This window comes from Euleptes europaea, chromosome 16 (assembly GCF_029931775.1).
Source record: "Euleptes europaea isolate rEulEur1 chromosome 16, rEulEur1.hap1, whole genome shotgun sequence".
Taxonomy (NCBI): Eukaryota; Metazoa; Chordata; class Lepidosauria; order Squamata; family Sphaerodactylidae; genus Euleptes; species Euleptes europaea.
The window spans coordinates 43670692-43694851 of record NC_079327.1 but is presented as its reverse complement, the minus strand read 5'-3'; the positions used below and the strand labels follow the sequence as shown (position 1 = coordinate 43694851).

The 24160-nt window shown below is 42.3% G+C and overlaps 1 protein-coding gene across 4 annotated transcripts in view; it reads left to right on the top strand.

Moving 5' to 3' along the window:
• The window catches only part of GPM6B (glycoprotein M6B), a 150023-nt gene that overhangs the window by 107466 nt on the left and 18397 nt on the right, over positions 1 to 24160 (top strand). For all 4 annotated transcript variants that reach the window (XM_056861899.1, XM_056861896.1, XM_056861898.1 and 1 more), the window contains 2 exons: positions 15849 to 16035; positions 20673 to 20829. In XM_056861899.1, coding sequence (XP_056717877.1) covers positions 15849 to 16035; positions 20673 to 20829 — 344 coding nt within the window. The remainder of the gene's footprint in view (positions 1 to 15848; positions 16036 to 20672; positions 20830 to 24160) is intronic.

Here is a 24160-nt window from a genome sequence, read left to right as displayed (position 1 = left end):
TGTAACTTGGGAAGAGGGACAAACACATCCATATCTGTGGAATGATACTGACCTCTAGATCATTTTCCTACATGCCTTTTATTAGAAACAGATGTCTGTGTTTCTGATTTCCAGTTTTACTTCCATACAATCATATTTTCTAAACGTAATGTAAGAAATGTCCCTGACTAAAATATCAGGTCTAAATGTTTTTTATAAACTTCACTAGTGGAACCACTAGTAGTCATTGTATGTTGTGCTCGTTGCTGCCCCTGGGCTGTGAAAGAGGGGGAGAGTAACCAGTGTCTTTTTTGCCAGTGTTGGTGTCCATGTTATGTTTCTGATTTACAGTCAGCCATGTGATAGCCCTGACCCATGTCATCCCTTTTAATTTTGTTATGGGGGGAAGACTTCAAGTTCTGCCGTAAGTGATGATAGGATTGATATTTTGCAACAATATACACACAACTGTGAACTTCCAGACCTTTCCTAGGAAGGTTAGTGGAAGAAGGATCTTCACAGTCTAAACCAACCAACTGCAGAATATAAAGCACTTTAAAATTATGGTAAACTAGAATTTCTGAATTTAATATTTGTGTCTCTTGCACAACTAGCACTTGTGAAAAAAAACTTCCCATATATCTGCTCTAGAATCTGTTCTTCCCACCTATCAATAATATGCTCAGAGGTCACAGCCATTTTCGTAGAAGCAACTTAGCTAAAATAAATTAATAAATCCAAAAATCACAGTATTGTTCTTCAGTACTATCTATAAAAGTATGCTGGGTAGGGTTGCCAGATCCAGGCTGGGAAACTCCTGGAGATTTGGGGATGGAGCTTGGAAAAGATTTCAGTGGGGTACAATGCCATAGAGTACACCCTCCAAAGCATCCATTTTCTCCAGGAGAACTGATCTTTGTAGTCTGGAGATGAGTTGTAAATAATAGTGAATTGGCTGGTTGAGCTCACTCCTGAGCAAGTGATATGCCAGGTAGATCCTGGTAGGACAGTATCATCTCCATCCCTTGCAGCAATGAGAAATCAGAGAAACAGAGGCTGAGAGGCGCTGGTACTGGGCTTAGTACCTCTCAGCCTCTGTATAGGCTACAGATGTTTGTCTTCTTATATAGTTATAGGTGTGTGGCTCTTGGTTGTTTTATTCTTTTTGCCACCGCCCCCCACTCCCCAATGTTTTGGTACTATTAAAAGATGGTTCTTTAAATTTAACATCCACCAGTTTAAATCTCTCTCTCTCTCTCTGTGAGTAGGTGAAGAAATAAGTGGATTTTGACAAGAGATTGGTTAAGGACATCACTTGTAAAGAAGTTGGCAGCTAAGGGTGGAGGCCAATTTGACATGCAATACTAGGCACTGATAAATAATGATTCACTGATAAATAATGACATAAACAGGTTGCTGCGCCAGTTATCCATACTGGGTTTCCCACAAACCTGTGCCACATTTAGAGGTTTCTTAACCCACATGCTAGGCTCTTGGAGTGCAATTGTCACACACTGGCATACTGCAAGAATTAAGCAAACTTAGCATATTGTTTACACTAGAACCGAGCTGCTGTTCTGAGATCATGTTCAAATGTCATGATAAGCCATTGCTTGTGCAAAAAAAAACACAAAAAAAACTCCTCTGTTTAGTCTATCAGGCGTAATTAACAGATCCTGGCTTGTACATACACCTCAACCTATTTGCTAGTTTCCTCTCTTTCACCTTTTATCAGGGAGGGTATATTCCTTACCCTGCCAGCCTTGTAACTAAGTACCTGCAAGCAAACGATGATGGTAATGTGAATTCAGCACACCGTGGTTCTTGATCACAAACCACAATTAACACCAATCGTAATTAACAAGCCAGCTGACAAATTCTACTTCAGTAGACAGTGTACATTTGAACATCACAACTAAAAGAGCTTGATCAAACTATGGTTTGATCAACTTTGGTTTATTGGGCAATCTGAAGGCATCCTCTGACAGGCTTTGAATAAAAACTACCTGAGAAGAATTGCGAAACAAAATGAAATCCTTGTTGTAATCTTCCCCACACTTGGTGGAAAACGTCATATGAATGAGAATAAAAAAGGCATTGGCTTGGGCCAGGAAAGTAAAGTCAGACTTCAAACTAACAATATGAGCTCTTTCTGAGTTACCCATTCAGGCTACAGCTTTCTAGTGCTCTGAAATGACTTTAATCTTGCTTTCTCTGGCAAAATACCAGTTGGGAAACATAGGAAAATATGAGTGGACCTTTCTTTATGCCCGGGGTAATGCTGATTGCCACTTTGGGGTAAGGAAGGAATTTTCTTCCTGGCCAGATTGGCCTAGGGATCCTGAAGGTTTTTCCCCCTTTTCTCTGGTTCTTGAGTTCATTGGGGGAGTGGGGGTGAGGTATCTGAATTTCCTACATTGTGCAGGGGGTTGGACTAGATGATCCTTGGGTTCCCTTCCAGCTCTATGTTTCTGTGAGTGGGAAATAAGTGAAACCTTGCTGTGATCCTGTTTTAAAAACTAGTTTCTGTGCCTGCCTCCTGTGTCTTATGCGCAGCCCTAACCATTGGCATGGCAGTATTAACAATGATCATTGGACCTTGGCAGAGTGGGGCTGTTTAACAAGCGATTCCTGTTTTCTCTCTTCAGAAAAAAAGTTCATGCTTTCACAGTATGCAAATATGCATGCTGAATCTATTCCATTAATTTCTATGCTGAATGGAATTGAGTTGGAAAGCCCCCTTCGAGAATGTTTATGTGGCAGCCATCGTGTACAAAAGACCCTCTTTGTCTGTCTCTGCATCTTTCCCCCAGTCCTAGGCTACTGGGTTACAGAAACACCAGGCTATGCTGAAGGAGACCTTGGGCGAAAACGCATGGTCGCTTTAGCCTCCTTTCTTCCCTGTTCCAGCCAGGATTCAGCCAGGATCGAACGCACGAACGTGCGTTCGATCCTGGCTGAATCCTGGCTGGAACAGGGAAGAAAGGAAGCTAAAGCGACGGTGCATTTTTGCCCCTTGGACAAACATAGAAGAGTTACAAAATGAGGGTGGGGGCAGCCACGATGGGAGAATATAAAGGCTAGAAGATGTCATGGAGATGGTAGTTAGGCTTGAGGTCAGTTGTGAGCATATGAGCAAGACTGAAAGGGGTTGAGCGTATATGAGGGAGGAAGTAGAGGGGGGAAATGGAAATTTTATTTGGGAGTTTATGGGGGTAGATGGGAGGGACAGAATAAGTCTGTGAGATCTGCAGAGCGGAGGAGTAAAAGAGCGCTAGTCAATGGCGTGTAGGATGGATGAATACGGTAGTTCTCCTTTGGAAGGCTCTTGAAGCTGTAAAGAACATTAAAAAAATTAAGGCATCAAAATGTGGGGGGGGGGGCGACTCTGTCCACGAGAAAATAGTGCAAAGAGGAGGAGTCCTGTGTGTAAATAGGGAGGGTATGATGTAAGGTGAAACAGAAAGAGACAGAGTAGACTTGATGCGACCTAGGTTTGGATCACAAGCCATATTATATCAAAGATGGAGGGAGGCTGTGTAGACACAACTACACATCAAGAGGCTTTGTAAATACTGAAGGAAGATGATGCTGTTTACTGTCATGAGACCCTGCAGTACTGTGTGGGCTTGGGGTACACACTTTTAAATGCTGTGAAGTCAAAACTTTCCATCAGTTTCCAAAAATCGGACTGTATTAAGCATTACAGTAGGATTTACCTCTGAAATATCTGTTTCCAATGTGATTGTTTGGGTCTAATTATTCCTTTTCACTAGATTAACAACTCTGTGTGCAAGAGCTATGTAAGAGTCCAAGGGAAAGTAACTTTGTAATGTAAAATATAAGTACAATGGCAGTGAATTCCAAAATTCAACAGTGATTATAATAATTTAGTGCTTCTGGAGCAATTATTTCTGAAGTCGTATGCCAGAAACGGAATTTATTAGAAAAACATTCCTATAGAGTTCATTATTTATTTTAATTAGATTATTACTAATCTACCTGTCTGCTAAAATAGCACTGAGGTGGTTTACTAAAATTCTAAACAAGTAGAGCAGCTCAAAAGACAAGTCATAAAATGAGCAATAAAATAGTGAAAAGTAATAAAACCCACAGTCAACAGCAAAAGTATAAATAAAAACAACTTCAACACTATGTCAGGAGATCAATTCAACATGTCTCTTACATAAGGTTGCCAAGCCCCTCCTGGCAACCGGCGGGAGATCTTGGTGGGCGGGTACAGGGGGTGGCAAGTGGGGCATGCGTGATGATGTCACTTCCAGCGTGATGCGGAAGCGCCGGCATTGTACCAGGGGGTTGTTCTAGCACTTGCCCCCCAAACACTATGGTTTCCATAGAATTTTGGGGAGAGTTATAGAGCATCCCCCAGTGCGATGCCGGCACTTCCGCATCGCGCTGGAAGTGACATTGTTGTGTATGTGCTGATTGCTCTCCCCTTTTGGCCAGCCTGCCTCCGCTCGCCAAACAGGTGAGCGTTGGTGGGCAGCGGCAGGAATTGTTGGGAGATTGCGTGCCACTAGAGAGCAACTGGGAACCCTACTCCTACATGTGTTCCAAAATACCCCCCGTTTTCCAGAAGATGAGAAATAAAGGGGCAAGGGAGTTCAAACGTTGGAGAGTTGCAGTTGCAGTCATTGCAGAAGTCCTGTAATGAGTGCCCACAAATCAAATTTCATTGAACATGGACATGCAAAACTAGGCACTGGTGTCTCTGAAGTACCCCAGTCCTAACCTATTTAGAGCTTGTACCAATGCTTCACTTGGCTCAGGAGACAAATCGACAGCTAGTTTCAGAGTGCAGCCATGTTGGTCTGCAGTAGAACATCTAGATTCAAGTCCACCAGCACCTTAGAGACCAACAAGCTTTTTGGGGGTATAAGCTTTTAAGAGTCAAAGCTGCCTTTGTCAGATCTACTGTACCTGAATCTAGCAAATAGGCAACTAATACAGTTGATGTAACACTGTTGATGTACTGCCATTATTGAGGAACATAGTTAGAATCCTTGCAGCCACATTTCGCACCCATTAAAAATTTTTGTTCATTCTTCAAAGTCAGTCTCATTTAGAACTCATTATGATAATCATATCTGAATGTTACCAAGGCATGAATTCCTCCAGATAAAACTGTCCTTCCCAGAAAGGCTACAGATGGCAAACCAACCTGAGCTGATAAAATATACTCCTGCCCTCCAAACTCTACATCTCATTAGAACTGGATCTAGAAGTAGACCGAGATGGTCAGTTTGATCCCTGTGACCTCATCCCAAACTAACTGCAAACGACTGGGCTCATTATCAATCTGTCTCCGTTTTATTGGCTTTAGTCTCTACCCCTTTGGTTTGTAACCAGCATACCTGCCCCACAAACTCTGTCTGAAAATTGTTCCAGAGAGTGTTCGCAGAATAAAAGGGGGCAAACTGAGCAGGAAAACAGGTAGTAGCAGACCCCTTTGTGAGATTAAAATAAATTTATGAGCTACAATGGCCAGTGAGCTCAGCTGCGGAAAGGTGTAGTCCTGGCACAAAACAGTGATGTGGAGAGAAATTACTCAACTGGATGCAGTCAGATCTGTAACTATTATTCAAAACATTTTTGATCTATTGAGCAGAATACCCTGTTATCTCTCCTAGAAGAAGGCCTTTAATGATCTCAGCCTGCAGCTGAATGAAGGTATTGCAAGGCAATTTTTTCCTGCTGTCCTTCAGAAAGCCTCAAAAGCTCATCTCAGAGACACCACTCCCCACCTCCAATGCTTCTCCCCTCCAACCCAATCCAGAAGCTTACTTGCCCCCACTTGAGCCAATCAAACTTTTGTTTCTGTTATTCTCTGGCCTGTGTAACAAGAGCTGTGTCTCAGACTCCCAAATTATGTTCAGCTCCAGAACTTGTTTGTGTACCCTAAATTAACTTTCCCTTCAAGTCATAGAATCATAGGATCATAGAGTTGGAAGGGACCACCAGGGTCATCTAGTCCAACGCCCTGCACAATGCAGGAAATTCACAACTACCTCCCCCCCTCAAACCCCCAGTGACCAGAAGATGGCCAAGATGCTCTCCCTCTCATCATCTGCCTAAGGTCACAGAATCAGCATTGCTGACAGATGGCCATCTAGCCTCTGCTTAAAAACCTCCAGGGAAGGAACACTTACCACCTCCCGAGGAAGCCTGTTCCACTGAGGAACCGCTCTAACTGTTAGAAAATTCTTCCTAATGTCTAGACGCAATCTCTTTTTATTTAATTTCAACCCATTGGTTCTGGTCCGACCTTCTTGGGCAACAGAAAACAACTCGGCACCTTCCTCTATATGACAGCCCCTCAAGTACTTGAAGATAGTTATCATATCCCCTCTCAGCCTTCTCCTCTTCAGGCTAAACCCCAGCTCCTTCAACCTTTCCTCATAGGACTTGGTCTTCAGACCCCTCACCATCTTTGTTGCCCTCCTCTGGACACGTTCCAGCTTGTCTACATCTTTCTTAAATTGTGGTGCCCAAAACTGAACACAATACTTTAGGTGAGGTCTAATCAGAGCAGAGTAAAGCGATACCATCACTTCACGTGATCTGGACACTATACTTCTGTTAATGCAGCCCAAGACCGCATTTGCCTTTTTAGCTACTACATCACACTGCTGACTCAAGTTCAGTGTTTGGTCTACTAAGACCCCAAGATCCTTTTCACACACACCACTGCTCAGACAAGCCTCCCCATCCTATAATTATGCATTTGATTTTTCCTACCTAGATGCAGAACTTTACATTTGTCTTTGTTGAAGTGCATTTTATTAGTTCTAGCCCAATTCTCCAGCCTGTCAAGATCATCCTGTATCTTGGCTCTGTCTTCTACCATATTTGCTACCCCTCCCAATTTAGTATCATCTGCAAATTTAATAAGCATCCCCTCCTTCATCCAGATCATTTATAAATATGTTGAACAACACAGGGCCCAGCACAGATCCCTGAAACACTCCACTAGTCACTCCAAGTGGATGAGGAACCATTAACTAGCACTCTTTAGGTGCGATCTGTCAACCAGTTGCAGATCCACCTAACAATAGTGGGATCTAAACCACATTTTCCCAATTTGTCAACTAGAATTCTATGTGGAACTTTATCAAAAGCCTTACTGAAATCTAGATAAACTATGTCTACAGCATTCCCCTGATCCAGCAAGGTAGTAACTTTCTCAAAAAAGGAGATAAGATTAGTCTGACATTCTTGAGAAACCCGTGCTGTCTCTTAGTGATCAGATCCATCCTTTCTAAATGCTCAAGGACGGACTGTTTGATGATTTGTTCGAACACTTTTCCTGGTATAGAAGTCAAGCTGATGGGTCAGTAGTTACTGGATCCTCCTTTTTCCCCTTCTTGAAGATGGGGACAACATTTGCCACCTCCAGTCTTCTGGCACCTCACCTGTTTGCCAAGACTTTTCAAAAATAAGTCCTGTTCCACATCCTCTCCTCTCTGGACTTCTGTTGTCTCTATTGCCTGAATCATTGCCCACATTCCCACTTGCCTTCCTTGCCAAACTATATCTCCTGGAATTCCAAACCTTTGAGGCTTGTGTAGGTTTGAGATCTTTCAATGCTGTAAGCCACAGAAGATGTTATCCTCTGCTCCACAAAGGAAAGGTAATATCTCCCTTCGCAAATATTGCTTTCCCTTCTCTCTGTTCCTTCTTTTCAGTATTCAATTCTCATTCATGCTGCACAGAGCTAGTAAATATTGTGTGTTAGGATTATCTGTGTGTTCCTTATTATTTTAGTACTATAACATATATGAATATTGCTTGGTCTGCATGATTGTACATGGGTTGTTCTCAATAAACTTTTCTGATTATTCAGCTGAATTCCCACCTCAGTTTTTGTTCCAGCCTTGCATTGGAGCCCTGCCATTTGGTCCTGGATCCCTAAGATAGAATATGGTGGTCTTAGTCCAGCTCAATAATTTACTGTATCCAGCCAGGTGTTAAAACCTGTCCCAGCTACTGAGTTGGGAAATGATGACAGGAGATAATTCCCTTTACTGTACTTGGCTGTTTTGTGTACCTCTTGAGTTCAGTTTGGAAAATGGTCTCATTCACAAGACACTTGTACAAACCATGCTGACACTTGTACAAACCATGCACAGTAACATTCTGCACCTCCAACCAACAGTATTTCCCCCTTGCCTGCATTGTTTCTGGTTGTTTGCCCATGCCAAGCCTTTCACCACTTTTTCCAGAATTTTAAAACAGCTCTCCTTCAGGCATGGTGTAGAAGACCCTATTATGCTTGTCATACTAGGCTATCTAAAGCAGTGAACTTGTCTTCAGACTTTTGTCTCAAGCTGACAGACAACAAGGATAAGTCTTGCTGTGTTGACTTGTTGGTTTCAGCATAATAGCTGAACACTAAGGTAGAAGTGACAAATGCCAGAAATAGGTTTGAGTCAGTGCTGATGTCAAACACAGCATTAGTATCTTGCAATTTACAGATAACATTGGGCTTAAGCTTCACTCATTTAGTTGATGGAGCCCTCATTTGCTCCAAACAAGCCATTTTAAAATGCCTGCCTGTTAATTAAGAACCATTTGACAGGACAGTATATTTAGGGAGGGGCCGTGGCTCAGTGGCAGAGCATCTGCTTGGCATGCAGAAGGTCCCAGGTTCAATCCCCGGCATCTCCAGTTAAAGGGACTAGGCGGGTAGGTGATGTGAAACACCACTGCCTGAGACCCTGGAGAGCAGCTGCCGGTCTGAGTAGACAATACTGACTTTGATGGACCAAGGGTCTGATTCAGTATAAGGCAGCTTCATGTGTTCATGTGTTCATTTATCATTCCAAATTATGTGGAGAAGTGTATAACACTGTGTGTTCCATTTGTATGTTTCCATTTTGAACCAGAATGGGCTGTTGTGATCATTTGAAAAAACAGCCAAGCATACTAGTTGGTTTTAGTCAGATGGAAGGCAGGATATGGATAACATGAGAGTCTTAAATTGTTACAGTGACATCGCACAGAAACCTTATAAAGTCCATGTCATGCCTAGTCTGGATGCCCCTATATGCTTTGTATTGTCTTCTGCTGTAAGAAGCGTGTAGGTGGGTGAGTGGACAGCTAAATTCTCCCAAATTGGGGCATAATCTAAAAAGTTATGTGCCTGCATCAGAACATGCTCAGATTCACCATGGGATCCTTTAGTCAAACCTTTATCATGCAAACGTGGTTGTGTAAACCATCACCCTCAGGCCCCCATATTGGTCACCTTGGACATTGTATTCTGAGTCAATGCTTAGTAGCAGCAAAACCACTTCAGTGTGGGTGGGTGAAAGACTCAGATCATGTAACTCCCTCTCTTGTCCCTGGCAAGGCTGGCCCCTGGCATAGGACAAACATCAACTACCTCAGGAAAATGGTGATGAATACTTACCCGGAGCAGTTCAGGTTATTGGTGACTCCCACCACTTGCTTGCTTCAGTACTTCAATGCCTCTGCCAGGTTGTGAGTCTGAGAGAAGCATTTAGTTCTTTAGTAGAGAATTGGGGCCCTGATTTTATCGATGGCCCAGGTTAGCCTGATTTTGGCAGATCCCAGAAATTAAGCAGGGTTGGGCTAATACTTGGATGGGAGACCTCCAAGGAATACTAGGGTCACTATGCAGAGAAAGACAATGGCAAAACACCTCTGTTAGTCTCTTGCCTTGAAAACCCTACTGCCATAAGTCAGCTGTGATTTGACAGCACTTTACACACAGAGAGAATTGGAGTGGGGGGAGTGGGCTGGTGAAATTATTTAAGACATGGAGATGTCATCCATTTCTAGAATTCCTTCTATTCAGCCATCTTTACATGTGGTAAAATTGGGGCAAGTCTCGGGCTCTGATACTACCTCTGCCAACACCCTTTGTAACGTGTATTCAGATAAATACGTTGTCCTCTGGAGGGTCTGTTCATCTCTATTGCCAGCTCTACATATTACTATGTGGTCTCATGGTATGGTCTAAGGATGCATAATTCAGTAATCTTGCTAAAGATCTAATTAGGTCTGGATTTGGTCTGGTCTGGTCTGGTCACCACCTGGAAGACTGAGAACTTGAGTACAATGCCTTGTCTTTCATGCTGGAAGAAAAGTGTATAAACATGAAATAACATGTATAGAAATTTATTTGGCACTGTTTGATCAGATCTAGCGTATTGACCCCTGAAACAGCCATGAATTGCCTTAAATGCAAACATTGCTCACAAAAATCTTAAATGAGTGGAATTGTAGAGAAGGTTCATATCCCAAACATTTGGAGGCCATCTGCCTGTCTTCCAGTAGCTTAATGTTTAAACCCACTATAACAGCACATAAACACCTTACTCATATAAGCAGTTGTAAATTTCTACTAGTTTCTATGGAAAAACAAATATCCATTATCAGAATCCAGTGCTGCTATGTTACTAATTGGAGCCAATACTGCTGTTGGAAAGCTTTTGCTTTAATTCTGAACTTTTGAGATAATCTGGGTAATTTACCCATTTATCTGGAAGTAAGCCTACTGATTTCAAAAGTACTTAGAACTGATTTGCAATGACTGATTTGATTTGGTAGTCCCTTTTTGGGATTGTGGGTTTATCTTCCGTGTGAATGGATACCTTTTGAGAACATGAGTTAAGGTTTTCTAGGAAATAACATCTGGCAACCTTTACTAGAACATTCAGAAGACCTTTTCCCCCATGGGAGAAAGTAAAAAAAAGAAAGAAAATAAACCATTCAAGCAGCCACAGTGTGAACCACATCAAAATGGTTATGTGCCTTGGTCCTTCGTTCCATGTTAGAAGAAGAAGAAGAGTTGGTTTTTATATGCCGACTTTCTCTACTACTTAAGGGAGACTCAAACGGCTTACAATCACCTTCCCCTCCCCTCCCCACAACAGACACCCTGTGAGGTAGGTGGGGCTGAGAGAGCTCTAACAGAGCAGTAACTTGCCCAAGGTCACCTAGCTGGCTTCATGTGTAGGAGTGGGGAAACAAATCCAGTTCACTAGATTAGCCTCCACTTCTCATGTGGAGGAGTGGGGAATCCAACCCGGTTCTCCAGATCAGACTCCACCGCCCCAAACCACTGCTCTTAACCACTACACCATGCTGGCTCATGTTAGTATATTGGGGGACTTGGGATGACAGATCTACATGGCAGCTTTCATGGGTATGTTGGCAGCCTTTCTTAAATTACTTTAAAAGAAAAACCAAATTTTACCTCGGCTTAGTGCTTGAAATACTTACATGCAGTAACAGCTCTATGAATGTAGCTGTGTATAAGCACTGCACCCCTTTGCCGAACATGCTATGCAATTGCCACTATCAGCGTTGACAGTGTTATTCTAGTCAAAACGCACAGCACTGGCCATTGTTTGGCTGGGTTTTTATTCATTGCACTGCATTCTTCTGGGTAGACCTCACATACTACGTTGTGTATTGCCTCAGTTTTTCCTAGGGTCGCATGAGCTGTCATTTCTGTGAGACTTGGTTCCTGTTCTCTTTCTCTTCTGTTTGTGTCCCATTTACAAAAAAAAAAAAGGGTTTGTGTGCATGTGTGTGCGCGCTTGCATTTTATAGCCTTGGTTCCCGAGAGAATAATCTCGGCCCTTGTTTTAGCCGGCCTCCTTTTGTGAGTGTGTTAAATCTGTAGCCAGGTTCACCAGCAGCTCTGGGCAAATCATTGAGCTGTTATTAACCTGCTTCCATGGTAACTGCTGCTCACAAGCCCAAGGACAAAAAATGTTTTTATTCTGCTGAACTGCACAAAAGGTTCTAGTGATGCTTTCTACAAAATGGCCATTGAAAGTCCCCTGCATTGACAGGCATCTGTACTATACAATTTACATTTGAACTCTTCTACTCTCGTATGTTAAGAGTTTTTCTAGCGTTTGAAGTTCCATTTTAATGTGCAGAAAAATATTTTGTAAAGCTTTTTACTTATTCTTTTTGCATATTCCCTTTCCAGAGAAGGGTTTTCTCTTTTGCTGTAATAACAGAAGATACATCGTATAAAAACAAAAAGGTTCATCTCTCATTAACTCTGAAAATGTGTCCATTAACTGTTTTCTCAGTTTTCTGCTAATTGTAATTTAATTGCTTCCATGTCAATATGATAAATATCTGTGAGAGTTTTGTTGTTGTTGTTCCAAATTAGGTGAACCAGACCATTATGATAGGTTATCTCTTACACGTCAAAGACAGAAGCAATGATTTTAGGGTCACCAATCTACCCAGACTTGGATGCATTTTTGGTTTCATACATCTGTGTGGTTCAAATGCATACATCAAGATGACTTTAAGCATGTTCATATCTTGATATTAGAAACTGATGTTATGTGTCTTACATGGCTTTTGTGTTTTCAATATGAATTATATGATATTATGTTTAAGCATCACTTATGAAAAGTTAATTTGTATGCATACATGCAAGAATGTATGTTTCTGTATGGATGTGTCAAACAACCATAGTTTCTGTTACGGGGGGGAAAGTGTATAATGCATTTAATTTTGTATTTATTTTTAGAACATAAGCAACTAATTTTTGGGCCAGAATTTTGTTTATTCATTTGTGTGTGTGCTTGTGTGTTCATGCGCGCCATCAAGTCACAGCTGTCTTATGGGGACCTCACAGGGTTTTCAAGGCAAGAGACATTCAGAGATGGTTTGGCATTGCCTGCCTCTGCGTGGGCTGAGAGAGTTCGGAGAGAACTGTGGCTGGCCCAAGGTCACTCAGCAGGCTTCATGTGGAGGTGTGGGGAATTGAACTAGGTTCTCCAAATTTGAGTCCGCTGCTCTTAACCACTACACCACACTGACTCCTTGTTTATTCATTTAACTAATAAAATTACAGCAAAAGGTTGGAATATTGCAAAGCAGAGCTTTTTTGGGGGGTGGTATGCTGGTACTCATGACATTCACCACCTTGGGGACCCTGTTTGGGTGGAAAGGTGATGTAGAAAAGTTTTAATTAATAAAGCATATATGAGGTTAAAACATATTTATTTTAATATTGTAAACACTCTCTTATGAATACACTTATTTACATTATTAGAAATCCATGGAACAAGTTTTCAATGATAGAAGCAGACAATAAACAACAGTATGGTTCACACAGCTCAGTGAGACAAGTGAATTATAAATCATTATTAACAAAGATAGGAGCCCTGTGGCGCAGAGTGGTAAGCTGCAGTACCACAGTCCAAGCTGTTCTCACGACCTGAGTTTGATCCTAACGGAAGTTGGTTTCAGGTAGCTGGCTCAAGGTTGACTCAGCCTTCCATCCTCCTAGGTCAGTAAAATGAGTACCCAGCTTGCTGGGGTAAAGAGAAGATGACTGGAGAAGGCACTGGCAAACCACCGCGTAGAAAAAGTCTGCCTAGTAAATGTCGGGGTGACCCAACCCAATAAAAAACCAGAAACAAAATTCATCACTTGCCTTTGGGCTGGCAAGAAGGCAGCAAGTGGGCCACTGAAGAAGGCCACAGCACTGGTGGGCCCCAGAAGTAGGGTTTGGTAAGTTTCATAGCGAGTGTGGGTCAGTTTCAATTCTCAGCATGGTGGAGCAGAGCCAGGCTGATTTGTCCCCATCCCCTTATATGCGTCCTCTTATAGGCATGAAAACCATTTTTTTTGTGAGTGCAAGACTACTGATGGAACAATGAATGTCACAAATGACCGTGCGAGTGTGTTTATGTTCTTATGACCCCTACATTGAGTTACACAGAAACAAATTGGTGGTGGTGGTGGGTGTTGTCTGGACCCTTCTCTGCTTTGGCTGTAAAATGGCCACTTAGTTCAGATCAAATGAAAGAATGCCTCTGCTGGGGGGCTGGTGACATATTTCCAAAAAACACACCGCAGCCAATTACAAAGTAGTGTTTTCGGGGGGGGGGGACTCACATGTGGTTCAGAAGCTCTGCATTTTTGCTGGGGATGCATAATTGATCACAGTGTACTCCTGGAATTTCTTCAGGGCAAAAAGCCCCTGTGCGTAGTGTTTTGAGAATTCAACTGCAAATACTGTGCAGTTAGAGAGCAGCAGATCCAGTGGAAACAGGCCATGCATAAAAGGCCATAGTCAGGGAGGTGGACAGGCCAGAAAAAAGGCAGCAAAGTGGCCTATGGACACCGTCATGCCTGCTGATATCGTCAGTGTTACTTTAGCTGCAGGACATGACAGGCTGTGGCTTCTCAATCAGACCCGCCGGGTCCCAAGAAAGATGGCCAAAAGAGGTGCCAGTATGTTGTACTGGCACAAACTGGCATAAAAAGGCCCTGTTGCAAAGCATAGTGTCTGCCACTGTGTTAGTGCAGTCTCAGAATTGCACAGTTAATTTTACGATGATCATTTAATCTAGTGTTTTCTTAGACAGTCAACAATCAAGGTTAGGGTTTCCAGGCCATGCAACTAGCATGAGCTTGGGGGGTGGGGACATGGGGAGTGCACAGCATTGTGTCTGCAATGATATCGCTTCTGAAGGGAATCAGAAGTGACATCATACCACCCTAGGAATCACCAGGAACTCTATAGTAAAACCATAGAGTTTGTGACAATTCCTAAAGCTATGTAACATCACTGGGCTTTCCCACATTCTCATGTTCCTTGTGTCTAACTTCCTGTTTCTTTGGAGGGTGTGTGTGTTTTAGTTCTAGTTCCACACGTATTTTGGTCCCTCTATTAGTCGATTTGATGTCACACAACTTTAAATGAAGCGTATCCCTCTGCAGCTTTAAACTGAAGTTTTTAATACTCTATTTAAAGCTGCGTGATGTTGAATTGACCACTAGAGTCTGTCCTAGCTCCTGTGAGTGGCTGGGAGGGGGGAGTAGAGGCCCAGAATGGTGTTTGATGACACCACAATATCATTTCCTGTTGGAAGTAATGTGATTGCATTGCAAGATGTCATTTTGGTGAGCCCCCCCCCCCACCAGTCTCCTAATAGCAGAAAGCCGCATACCAAATATTGAACTTCCTCCAGTAAAATTCTTTTTTTACATCACCATATGGAGCTTAACCCCAAGTTGCCCGTATCTTAAGACTGAAGGCATTTTCTTTGTTTAAATGGACTTCTTCAGAGGAATTGACTGTAAAAAATTGTCATGAGCAGCATGGCATAGGTAGTGGTGGCTCTTTCTAAGCCTAGGAGGACGTGGAGTTTGTAAGCTCTGCCCCATCCAGCTAGGTAGAATTTCTATTTTTGGAACCGTCTAAATGATCTCCAAAAACCACTAGTTTGTGTCCTGTGTACAGTAGTTTTAGGATATTCAAAATGGTTCACATACATTATCTCATTATTTCTTGTTATAATTAGTATAATAAGAATTAGTTGTTATAATTCTTATACTCATATTGAAAACAGGAGGGCTGAGGCAGATGGAGAATCAAGTCATCAAATGAGTGGATGGCTGACGTGTAAACCAAATGGAAGGCTTTCTGGTTTACACATTTATTCTGATCCCGCAAATATGTTATAAAAGCCAATGACGCATTCAGTAGGTCTAGAAGAAGTAGGCTTATTGTTGTTATCTGTCTTTAAATATTAGTGTTAAATTTGCCATTCATAGGAGGAAACTGACTTCTATTACATTGTACATAAGCTTCCTTAATTTGTAACCTTTGATCTTGTATGGATCACAGACTTTGGATTGTTGTTGGTCCTTGAGATGACATCAACAGGAAGTTGTAACCCATGTACTTTATACATAGCAAAATGACAACTGTTCTTATGAGTCTTCCTCTTTTCCAGTTTTACCACATGAAAACCGAATACTCTTGTCCTCATAACTGGCTCTTGTACTTAGATAATGTCGCCTTTGTTCCCCCCCCCCCTTTTTCTGCTTAGGTTGCTTTGAATGTTGCATTAAGTGCCTGGGAGGAGTCCCATATGCTTCACTTGTGGCTACTATTCTTTGCTTCTCTGGGGTAGCCTTGTTCTGCGGCTGCGGTCATGTCGCTCTTGCTGGGACCATCACTATCCTCGAACAGCGCTTCTCCACAAATGCCACTGATCACGCTTTGTTGTCTGAAGTGTGAGTATGAAGCCGCTTCGTTTCCTTCATGTACCAAGTGTGTGCCCTGACCTGGATGGCCCAGTCCAGCCTGGTCTCATCAGATCTCAGAAGCTAAGCAGGGTCAGCCCTGGTTAGTATTTGGATGGGAGACCACCAAGGAAGACCAGGGTTGCTGTGCAGAGGAAGGCACTGGCAAACCACCTCTGTTAGTCTCTTGCCGTGAAAACCCCAAAAGGGGTCGCCATAAGTCAGGTGCGACTTGACGGCACTTTACACACACACAAACACCCGAGTGTATCCAGATAGTTGATAAAATGCAGTTATCAAAGATGAGAACACACGCGCACTCATGTTCAGTGTATCAGAAGTTAGGAGATGCTGGTGAAATGTTTGATAAATTTGGGGAGTTCATCTTAGGCAAGCCATTAAAGGAGTCTCTAGGGAAGTGCTTAAAAATGTAGCTTGATGAGTTTGTCGAGATGGGAAGGAACAGGGTTCGCACACGTCTCTCAGAGGTCTGTTGCTAGAGATTCAGCATATACCTCCACTTCAAAAGGCTTGTCTAATTTGACAAAACCAAACAAAACTAACAGTAGTAATAAATCTTCAGGAGAGCAGAGTTATTACAGCTCCATAGCAACCGAAGGCTGAAAAGTAGCTGTTGCCAGGAGATAGGAGGCTCCTAAAATATATATTTGAGTACACAGGAAAGCAATACTGCCAAATGTAAGAAAAAGAAGAATAAATCCCTATTAACCACTTGCAAGAGAGGCAGTCTGAAAAAGCATGTGAAATTTCACATGCACAGAATACTATCCGTGGCTTAGAACCAACGCCTGTGTGGTGTAGCTGTTAAGAGTGTCAGACTAGTATCTGTGAGATGTAGGTTTCAATCTCCACTTGTACCATGGAAGCTCGCTGGGTGACCTTGGGCCTTTCACGCTCTCTTAGCCTAACCTATCTCACAGGGTTGTTGTGATAAAATGGAAGAGAAGATAATGATGTCCCCATTGGGGAGAAAAGTGGGGTAGAAATGAATTAAATAAGTGATAAATAAGCGATGGCAGATGTATAATGGATGGTGAGTCCCATTTCTGCCCAACTGTGAGAGAACCCATACTTCAAGAAAGATGTCCTTTGTCTGGGAACAAGAGTTGAAGCTGGGACCTCCTGCATGTACGTGGACTGTCACTGAGCTGTGGCCGCTCCTAACGTTCTCCCACCTTCCCTGCAAAGGCAGTGTAGTGATTGTCTTAACCTTGCCCTATTTTACAGATTGGCCCTGTTTTTCTCTGCCAACTCCAATAGCAAAACTAGCTATAGCTAAGTTGGAGGCTTGCGTGGGCACAAGCCCTAAATATATGGTTTCTATACTGATGTTAATAGTGAAAGTGCAAGACCAAATTGTTGGAATATCTATGGTCTGATATTCCAATATTTAGCAGAGTGCGCAAAAGGCATTCAGCGCAACGGTATCACTCCTTAGATTCTGAACACGTGTGTGTGTGCAAGTCTGAAACAAAAGAAGCATCAGGCTTCTGTTCTATTTAAACTAAACTCATTTATTGGTGAAATGCAATAGGGATAGGAAAGGACAAACAGGGTCCCCTATCCTAATCTATCTTGCTATAAAAAAGGTAACCTGCCTTCATTCCATTGTGGGATAAGAAGGCCTGAGCGTGGCAGCGCTCGGCTCTAGCAGCTTGCTTGATGAGGGCGAGTGGGAGAGAGAGAGAAGGGAAGTTTTCCCTGACAATATAACTCTAAACATCAAAGGGGACAGGAAATGAGGGAGAGATGTAACTAAAGACGACCTTCTGTGTCCTGTCTATCTATCTGATTCTCTGGTCAGTTCCCTACTCTGAATGTGGAGGCAAGTGCATATTTTCCAACACCTCCTCTCGGTGTAACTTGACTCACTCTATCAAGTTCATCTTTCTTCTGAGATCTTCAAATCTCTTGCAAGTGGCTTGGTAAGAATATCTGCAGTCATCTCTTCTGTGGGACAGTGTTTCAGCTCAATAACTTTGTCTCTGTGCAGCCCTCTTACCAAGTGGTACTTGATGTCAATGTGTTTGGTTCGTTTGTTTGTGTCTTCTTGTCTTGCTAGGGACATGCAGCTCTGATTATCTTCATTCACTTCTATGGGGTCAGATGCATCCATCCCTAGGTCTGTCAGAAGTCTGCGTAGCCATAGTATCTCTTGGCAGCCTTGTGCAAGGGAAACGTACTCAGCCTCTGTGCTGGATGCGGCTACAATGTCTTGTTTCTTGCTTAGCCAGCTTATAGCTCCACCTCCATAGAAAATTATGTGTCCACTGGTGGACTTTCTGTCCTCTAAGTCTCCACCCCAGTCTGCATCTATGTATGTTACAAGCTTGGACCTCTCATTGGCAGGGAGTCTAAGTTTGTAGTGTACTGTGCCAATTAAATATTTGACAACCCTCTTGATTGCGTTCCAGTCTTTGTTAGTTGGAGCTGCAGCCTTTCTACATAGTATGGACACAGCTGAACTAATGTCTGGTCTGGTGAGTGTGCATATATACAAAAGCTTACCCAGTGTCTCACAGTATACATTGTCTGCCGGGAGTCCCGCAGTGTTGTCGTGTTGCTTCACATAACTTACTTCCATGGGAGTTGGTGATGGAGTTGCTTGTTCCATTCTCAGGAATGATATCAGCTCTTTAATCTTCTGCTCTTGGCTGATCAGGAAGCTCCCATCACTTTCTCTTTGAATCTGTGTCCCTAGGTAGTGGCTGACATGTCCCAATTGTGTCACCTCTACTTCTTTGCTTAGGTGATGCAGTTTCTTGCAGTCCTTGACCTTCCTATGCCACTATCAAATCATCAACATAGGCCAAGATAAAGGTCCATTTATCTTTCTCATGTTTGGTGTACAGGCATTGGTCATTCTCACTCCTTTTAAAGTTTGCTTGAAGTAGCATTCCATTGAGCTTTGTATTCCACACTCCGGCAGCTTGTTTAAGTCCATAGATGCTTTTCTGCAGTTTGCACACCAGTCCTTCTTTTCCTTTCAGGATGAAACCTGGGGATTGTTGCATGTAGATTTCTTCCTTGAGATCACCATGCAGGAACGCTGTCTTCACATCGATGTGTTCGACCCGCATGTCTTTGCTTGCAGCAATACTCAAGAGAGTCCTAATAGTGGCATGTTTGGCCACAGGCGCAAATGTTTGGTCATAATCCTTGCCAAATTTCTGTGAATATCCCTTTGCTACTAATCTGGCTTTGTAGCGCTGGACCTCACCTTTGGCGTCACGTTTGTTTTTAAAGACCCACTTGCACCCTATTGCCTTTCTGTCAAAAGGCAACTCAGATAAAGTCCATGTTTCATTCTTGTGTAAAGAGTCAAATTCCTCTCTTGCAGCTTGCTTCCACTGCTGCCCTTCTGATGGAGGCAGTATGGAAACTTCACCCCATGATGTTGGCTCGAATTCGTCCACTGCTCTTGCGAAGTAGGAAAATCTCAGTGGTGGTACACTTTGTTTGAGCGTTCTGATTTCCTCACTGCACACTCCTCAACTAGCTTGACATCTGGTTCGTCAGTCCCTTCTGGCTGGACATCAGTGGCTTCTTCCTCTTGTGGGTTTGCCACAGCTCCTTCAGCCTCTTCCTCTTTAGGGGACATCAAAGGGGACAGGAAATGAGGGACCGGTGTAACTAGAGACAACCTTCTGTGTCCTGTCTATCTATCTGTCTCTCTGGTCAGTTCCCCGCTCTGAATGTGGAGGCAAGTGACACCGTTAAGAAGGGCATATTTTCCAACACAAATGTCAGCATCAGACCTTGGATGGGTAACCACAAGGCATGTAAGGCTAATAAATACCAGAATTCTGCAGCCATGGAATTTTCTGGTTAGTTCAGGGAGGAGATTCAGCTCCTACTTCTCTGTTCTGCTGCTTTGGGGATCAGATCAGATCATAATGGTACAGATGCCACAACATACAAAATTCCCCTGCTGTGCAGTCCTTAAAGGAACAACAGTGTGATCTGTTCTGTAAACCTAGCAACCCTGCACCCCTTGCCTCCTGATTCCCAGCCTGTCCACTTAATTCCCTCCAATAATGTATGATGCAGCTGTTCTTAGGCCCCAGTATAAATATTTCCCTCAATCTTATTTTCTTTATGGCCCCTCAATTCAGCTCATGGTTTCCTTAGGTCCTGTTTCCCAGCCCACTCTCTTCTTCATTCCATCTTCTTCAGCCAGCCTGTCTCTCAGCTAGACTTCTTAGAACTCCTGCTTTCTTCTTCCCATGGCACATGACGCTCTCTGATCCGAAGCACTGAAGCATCATCCGAGCTTCATTTTACCCCTCTCGGAACGTGCGCTCACAGAATTGCTTTGTGGCCGTTTGGGACAGCCGCAGCAGCAAAGCTCGTGCCAGACGTTTCACCTACACAAACAATGCAAAACAGCTTTTTAAAAAACTCAGATCGTAGTGTCGTTTTGTAAGAATAAGATTTGAGCATAATGGTCTTTTGTTAAAATTATTTATTAGCATATGAGTCTATGATTACTGTAAATATGTTATCTCCTTGCTTGTTTTCCTCTCCAGATAATTATGAAACATACTCTACCATTTTGACATGGCAAATTTAGATTACCTGTTTGTTTGTTTGTTTTTCCTTCTCAGAATAAAGTTAATGCAGTATGTGATCTATGGCATTGCATCATTTTTTTTCTTGTATGGAATCATTTTGTTGGCGGAGGGATTTTATACGACGAGTGCCGTAAAGGAGCTGCATGGCGAATTCAAGACCACGATCTGTGGCCGTTGCATCAGTGGAATGGTGAGTACAATTCCATCATCTTGATTGCCCCATTCTTTCAAGGCAAAACTATCCTCTGTGTCACAATAATTCCCCCGCCCCAAGATAACACTGGCATAGTCATGTCTATGGACCTTTTCTAATACCATATTTTTCGCTCCATAAGACGCACTTTTTTCCTCCTCAAAAGTGAGGGGAAATGTCTGTGCATCTTATGGAGCGAATGTGCGCACAGAGCCGGCTGGGCATGCTGGAATGACGCGAGCCGGCTCTGTGCGCCCCGTTCCAGCGCGCCCAGCCGGCTCTGTGCGCCCCGCCCGCCTCCCAGCTGGCCGTCGGGGCGGGGAACGCCGGCTTGCGCCGTCCCGACGCGCACGCGTCCAGCCGGCATTCACTCTATAAGACAAGTTTTTAGAGGAGGAAAACAAGATTTTTTCTTGTTTTCCTCCTCTAAAAACTAGGTGCGTCTTATGGAGCGGTGCGTCCTATGGAGCGAAAAATACGGTAATTGGGCTCATTAAAATACAGCTTCCCCATTTGAAAATGCTCATATACTAGCTCTGCCATGCTGCTCAGTGCCCCCAGAGACTCGCAGGAGCCAATGCATGATAAGCTTGAGGAACAATAACAGGTTTTCTTGTGAATCTCTGCCTTAAGGTGACTGGTAGAAAAATGGTTTTGCGAGGCAGCCCTTATACCATGTTCTTGGTTCACAATGCAGAATTCACTGGAACTCCCAAAGTCATCAGTCAGTGGGTTGTGTTCAGTTAACTGGATAACACTGATTTTCATATCCAGCATCATTGTAATGAGTGAGTTTTTTGTTCTACACTTGGGATGAGAGCCTTATGTAATTCACATTGTGTTCCATTATTTCTTCCTTACCCAACCGTATAAAACGGCTGTTAAAAAAAAGACAGCTGTCATGTAATAACTCTAGTCAGTTTTCCAGCAATGGGAGTCAAGCAACCCTATCAAGCATCTCTCCTGAGAAGACTATCACTTAGCCATGTGAATTCCTCTGGCAAATGTTTCTATTCCCTGCCCCTGAATCCTGCAGGGTTTTTTTCCTGCACTGCCCTGCTCTCTGTGAAAGTCCTCTGCCTGAGAACCTGGAGAGCCGCTGCCAGTTTGAGTAGACAGTACTGAAGTTGATGGGCCAAGGGTCTGATGCAGTGTAAGGCAGCTTCATGCGTTCTTGGGTGTTCACCCTCAATTCTGCATGCTCTTTATGCTCCTCTAAGCATCGTAATCTTGTCTATAAATATACTGTCTGACACAGCCCAGTTTTTTGCCCTTTCCTTACCCAGCAGATCTATTATTTGCTCATTGTTCCACAACTCCAAGTTCCCATCCTACTTCCTTGAGTGTTTTTTCTTAACTTCTGCCAGGAGGAAACAATGGTTACCATAGTGAAATAATGAAATAAGTGAATTATTTCCTCCTTCCAGCCACATATCAGCTAAATATTATAGAAACGTGACACTTGTTCTTTTTTTAAAAAAAGAATTTTTATTATTTTTCATAAAATCATATATAGGCTTTTCAACAAATACTTAAAAATAACTACATAAACATTTGTATCAGGATATATTTTTGTTGAAAATACATCATTTATAAGAGATTAGATAAGTAAAAACTACCCCTTCATCCTCCTCTATCTTTCTATTTGCTTGTTTAGTCTTTTGCATTTAAAATTCTAATCCTAATGTTATTTTATATTATGTCTAACAATAACTTTCTTATTGCATACTAATTTCATTTCAACCAAAGGAAATAAAAGGAAAAACATAAGATATCGTTTACAAACCTTGGTTATTAAATATTATGTGTAATAATAAAATTTTTTAAAAACAAACTATTCAGTATAAAGATAGGATTTAAGTATTGAAATTTTTTACCTATACCCTATTAATCAGTGGATTAGAACAAAGAATAACCTTGCAATTTCCCCATATGAGTTTCAGTCTCACAGTAAGCCCTCCATGCCTCCCATTCGCCCATAAACTGAGCATTGTCTTTTTGGTTTACCAAAGCTGTAAGTTTTGCCATTTCCGCCATTTCTAACATCTTTTGTATCCAGTCATTTTTGTCTGGAGTCTCAGTTGATTTCCATTTAGCTGCATATATCAATCTGGCGGCTATGGTTGCATATATCAAAAAGGATCTTTGAGTTATAATAGAATCTGGTATCATACTTAGAAGCATCATCTCAGGTGTTTTAGGTATATTGTTTTGTATAATCAACCTTATTTCATTATAAATCATGTCCCAAAAGTTTTTTGCTTTTTCACATGTCCACAACGTATGATGAAATGAACCTACTTCTTTGTTACACTTCCAACACTTTGAAGACATCGATTTGTAGGTCATTGCCAGTTTTTTTGGTGTTAGATACCATCTGTACATCATTTTGTAAATGTTTTCCCTTAATGATTGAGATAATATAAGTTTCATATCTCGTGACCAGAGTCTTTCCCATTTATTCAGTGGTATATCATGACCCAACCTCTGTGCCCAACTAATCATAGTGGGCTTTATTTGTGCTTGTTCACAGTAAAATTCTAGGAGTAACTTATACATTTTAGAAATTAAGTGGTCATTTGAGTCCATCAAAAGTTTTTGAAAGATTGATTTGTTTTTTTAAAAATCCTGTTTTTAAGTCCTGTATAAAATCCGAATTTATTTGGTGATATTGAAACCAAGTCAAATAGTCCTTAACATCATCATATTCTTTCAAAATACATTTATTATGGTCCATTTTAGAAGATCATGATATGTTACAAATTGAGCTGGTCTCAGTGGTCGTAGTGTCAGCATCTCTTGCGGCGAAACCCACAGTGGGAAACGTGACACTTGTTCTGAACAGCCAAGGAAATTGTTGATCTTCTCCGACTTTCTGCTTATTACATTCAGCCTGGGTAAAGGAAAGGATGCAATGTCAGCTGCCAACTCAGCTGGTACAGGGATGGGATTCTCCATTAATCTGGTGACAGATAAAGGCCCCAGTCATCTGCCTGAATGCTGAATGTTGGTTAGGTTTGCAATTATTTTAATTTTTAGGAAGCAGGCACAGAAATATACTGACTTGTCAACTTCTTGTAAGTGTGGTGAAGTTGAAACCTTTAAAGGCCAGCCTTAAAAGCTGATGTGCATAGATCAAAAAATCAAAAGCATATGTATGCTCTCCACACATCTTTCTGGGTGCGTACTATCAAAGACTGAGGATCAGAATCAGACATTCAGAAGCAGCCTTTCCCCTATTAATTTGTATTTTAAACTGATTATGGAAATAAAGGAGTAGGAGGAGTTGGAGTTGGTTTTTATATGCTGGTTTTCTCTACCATTTAAG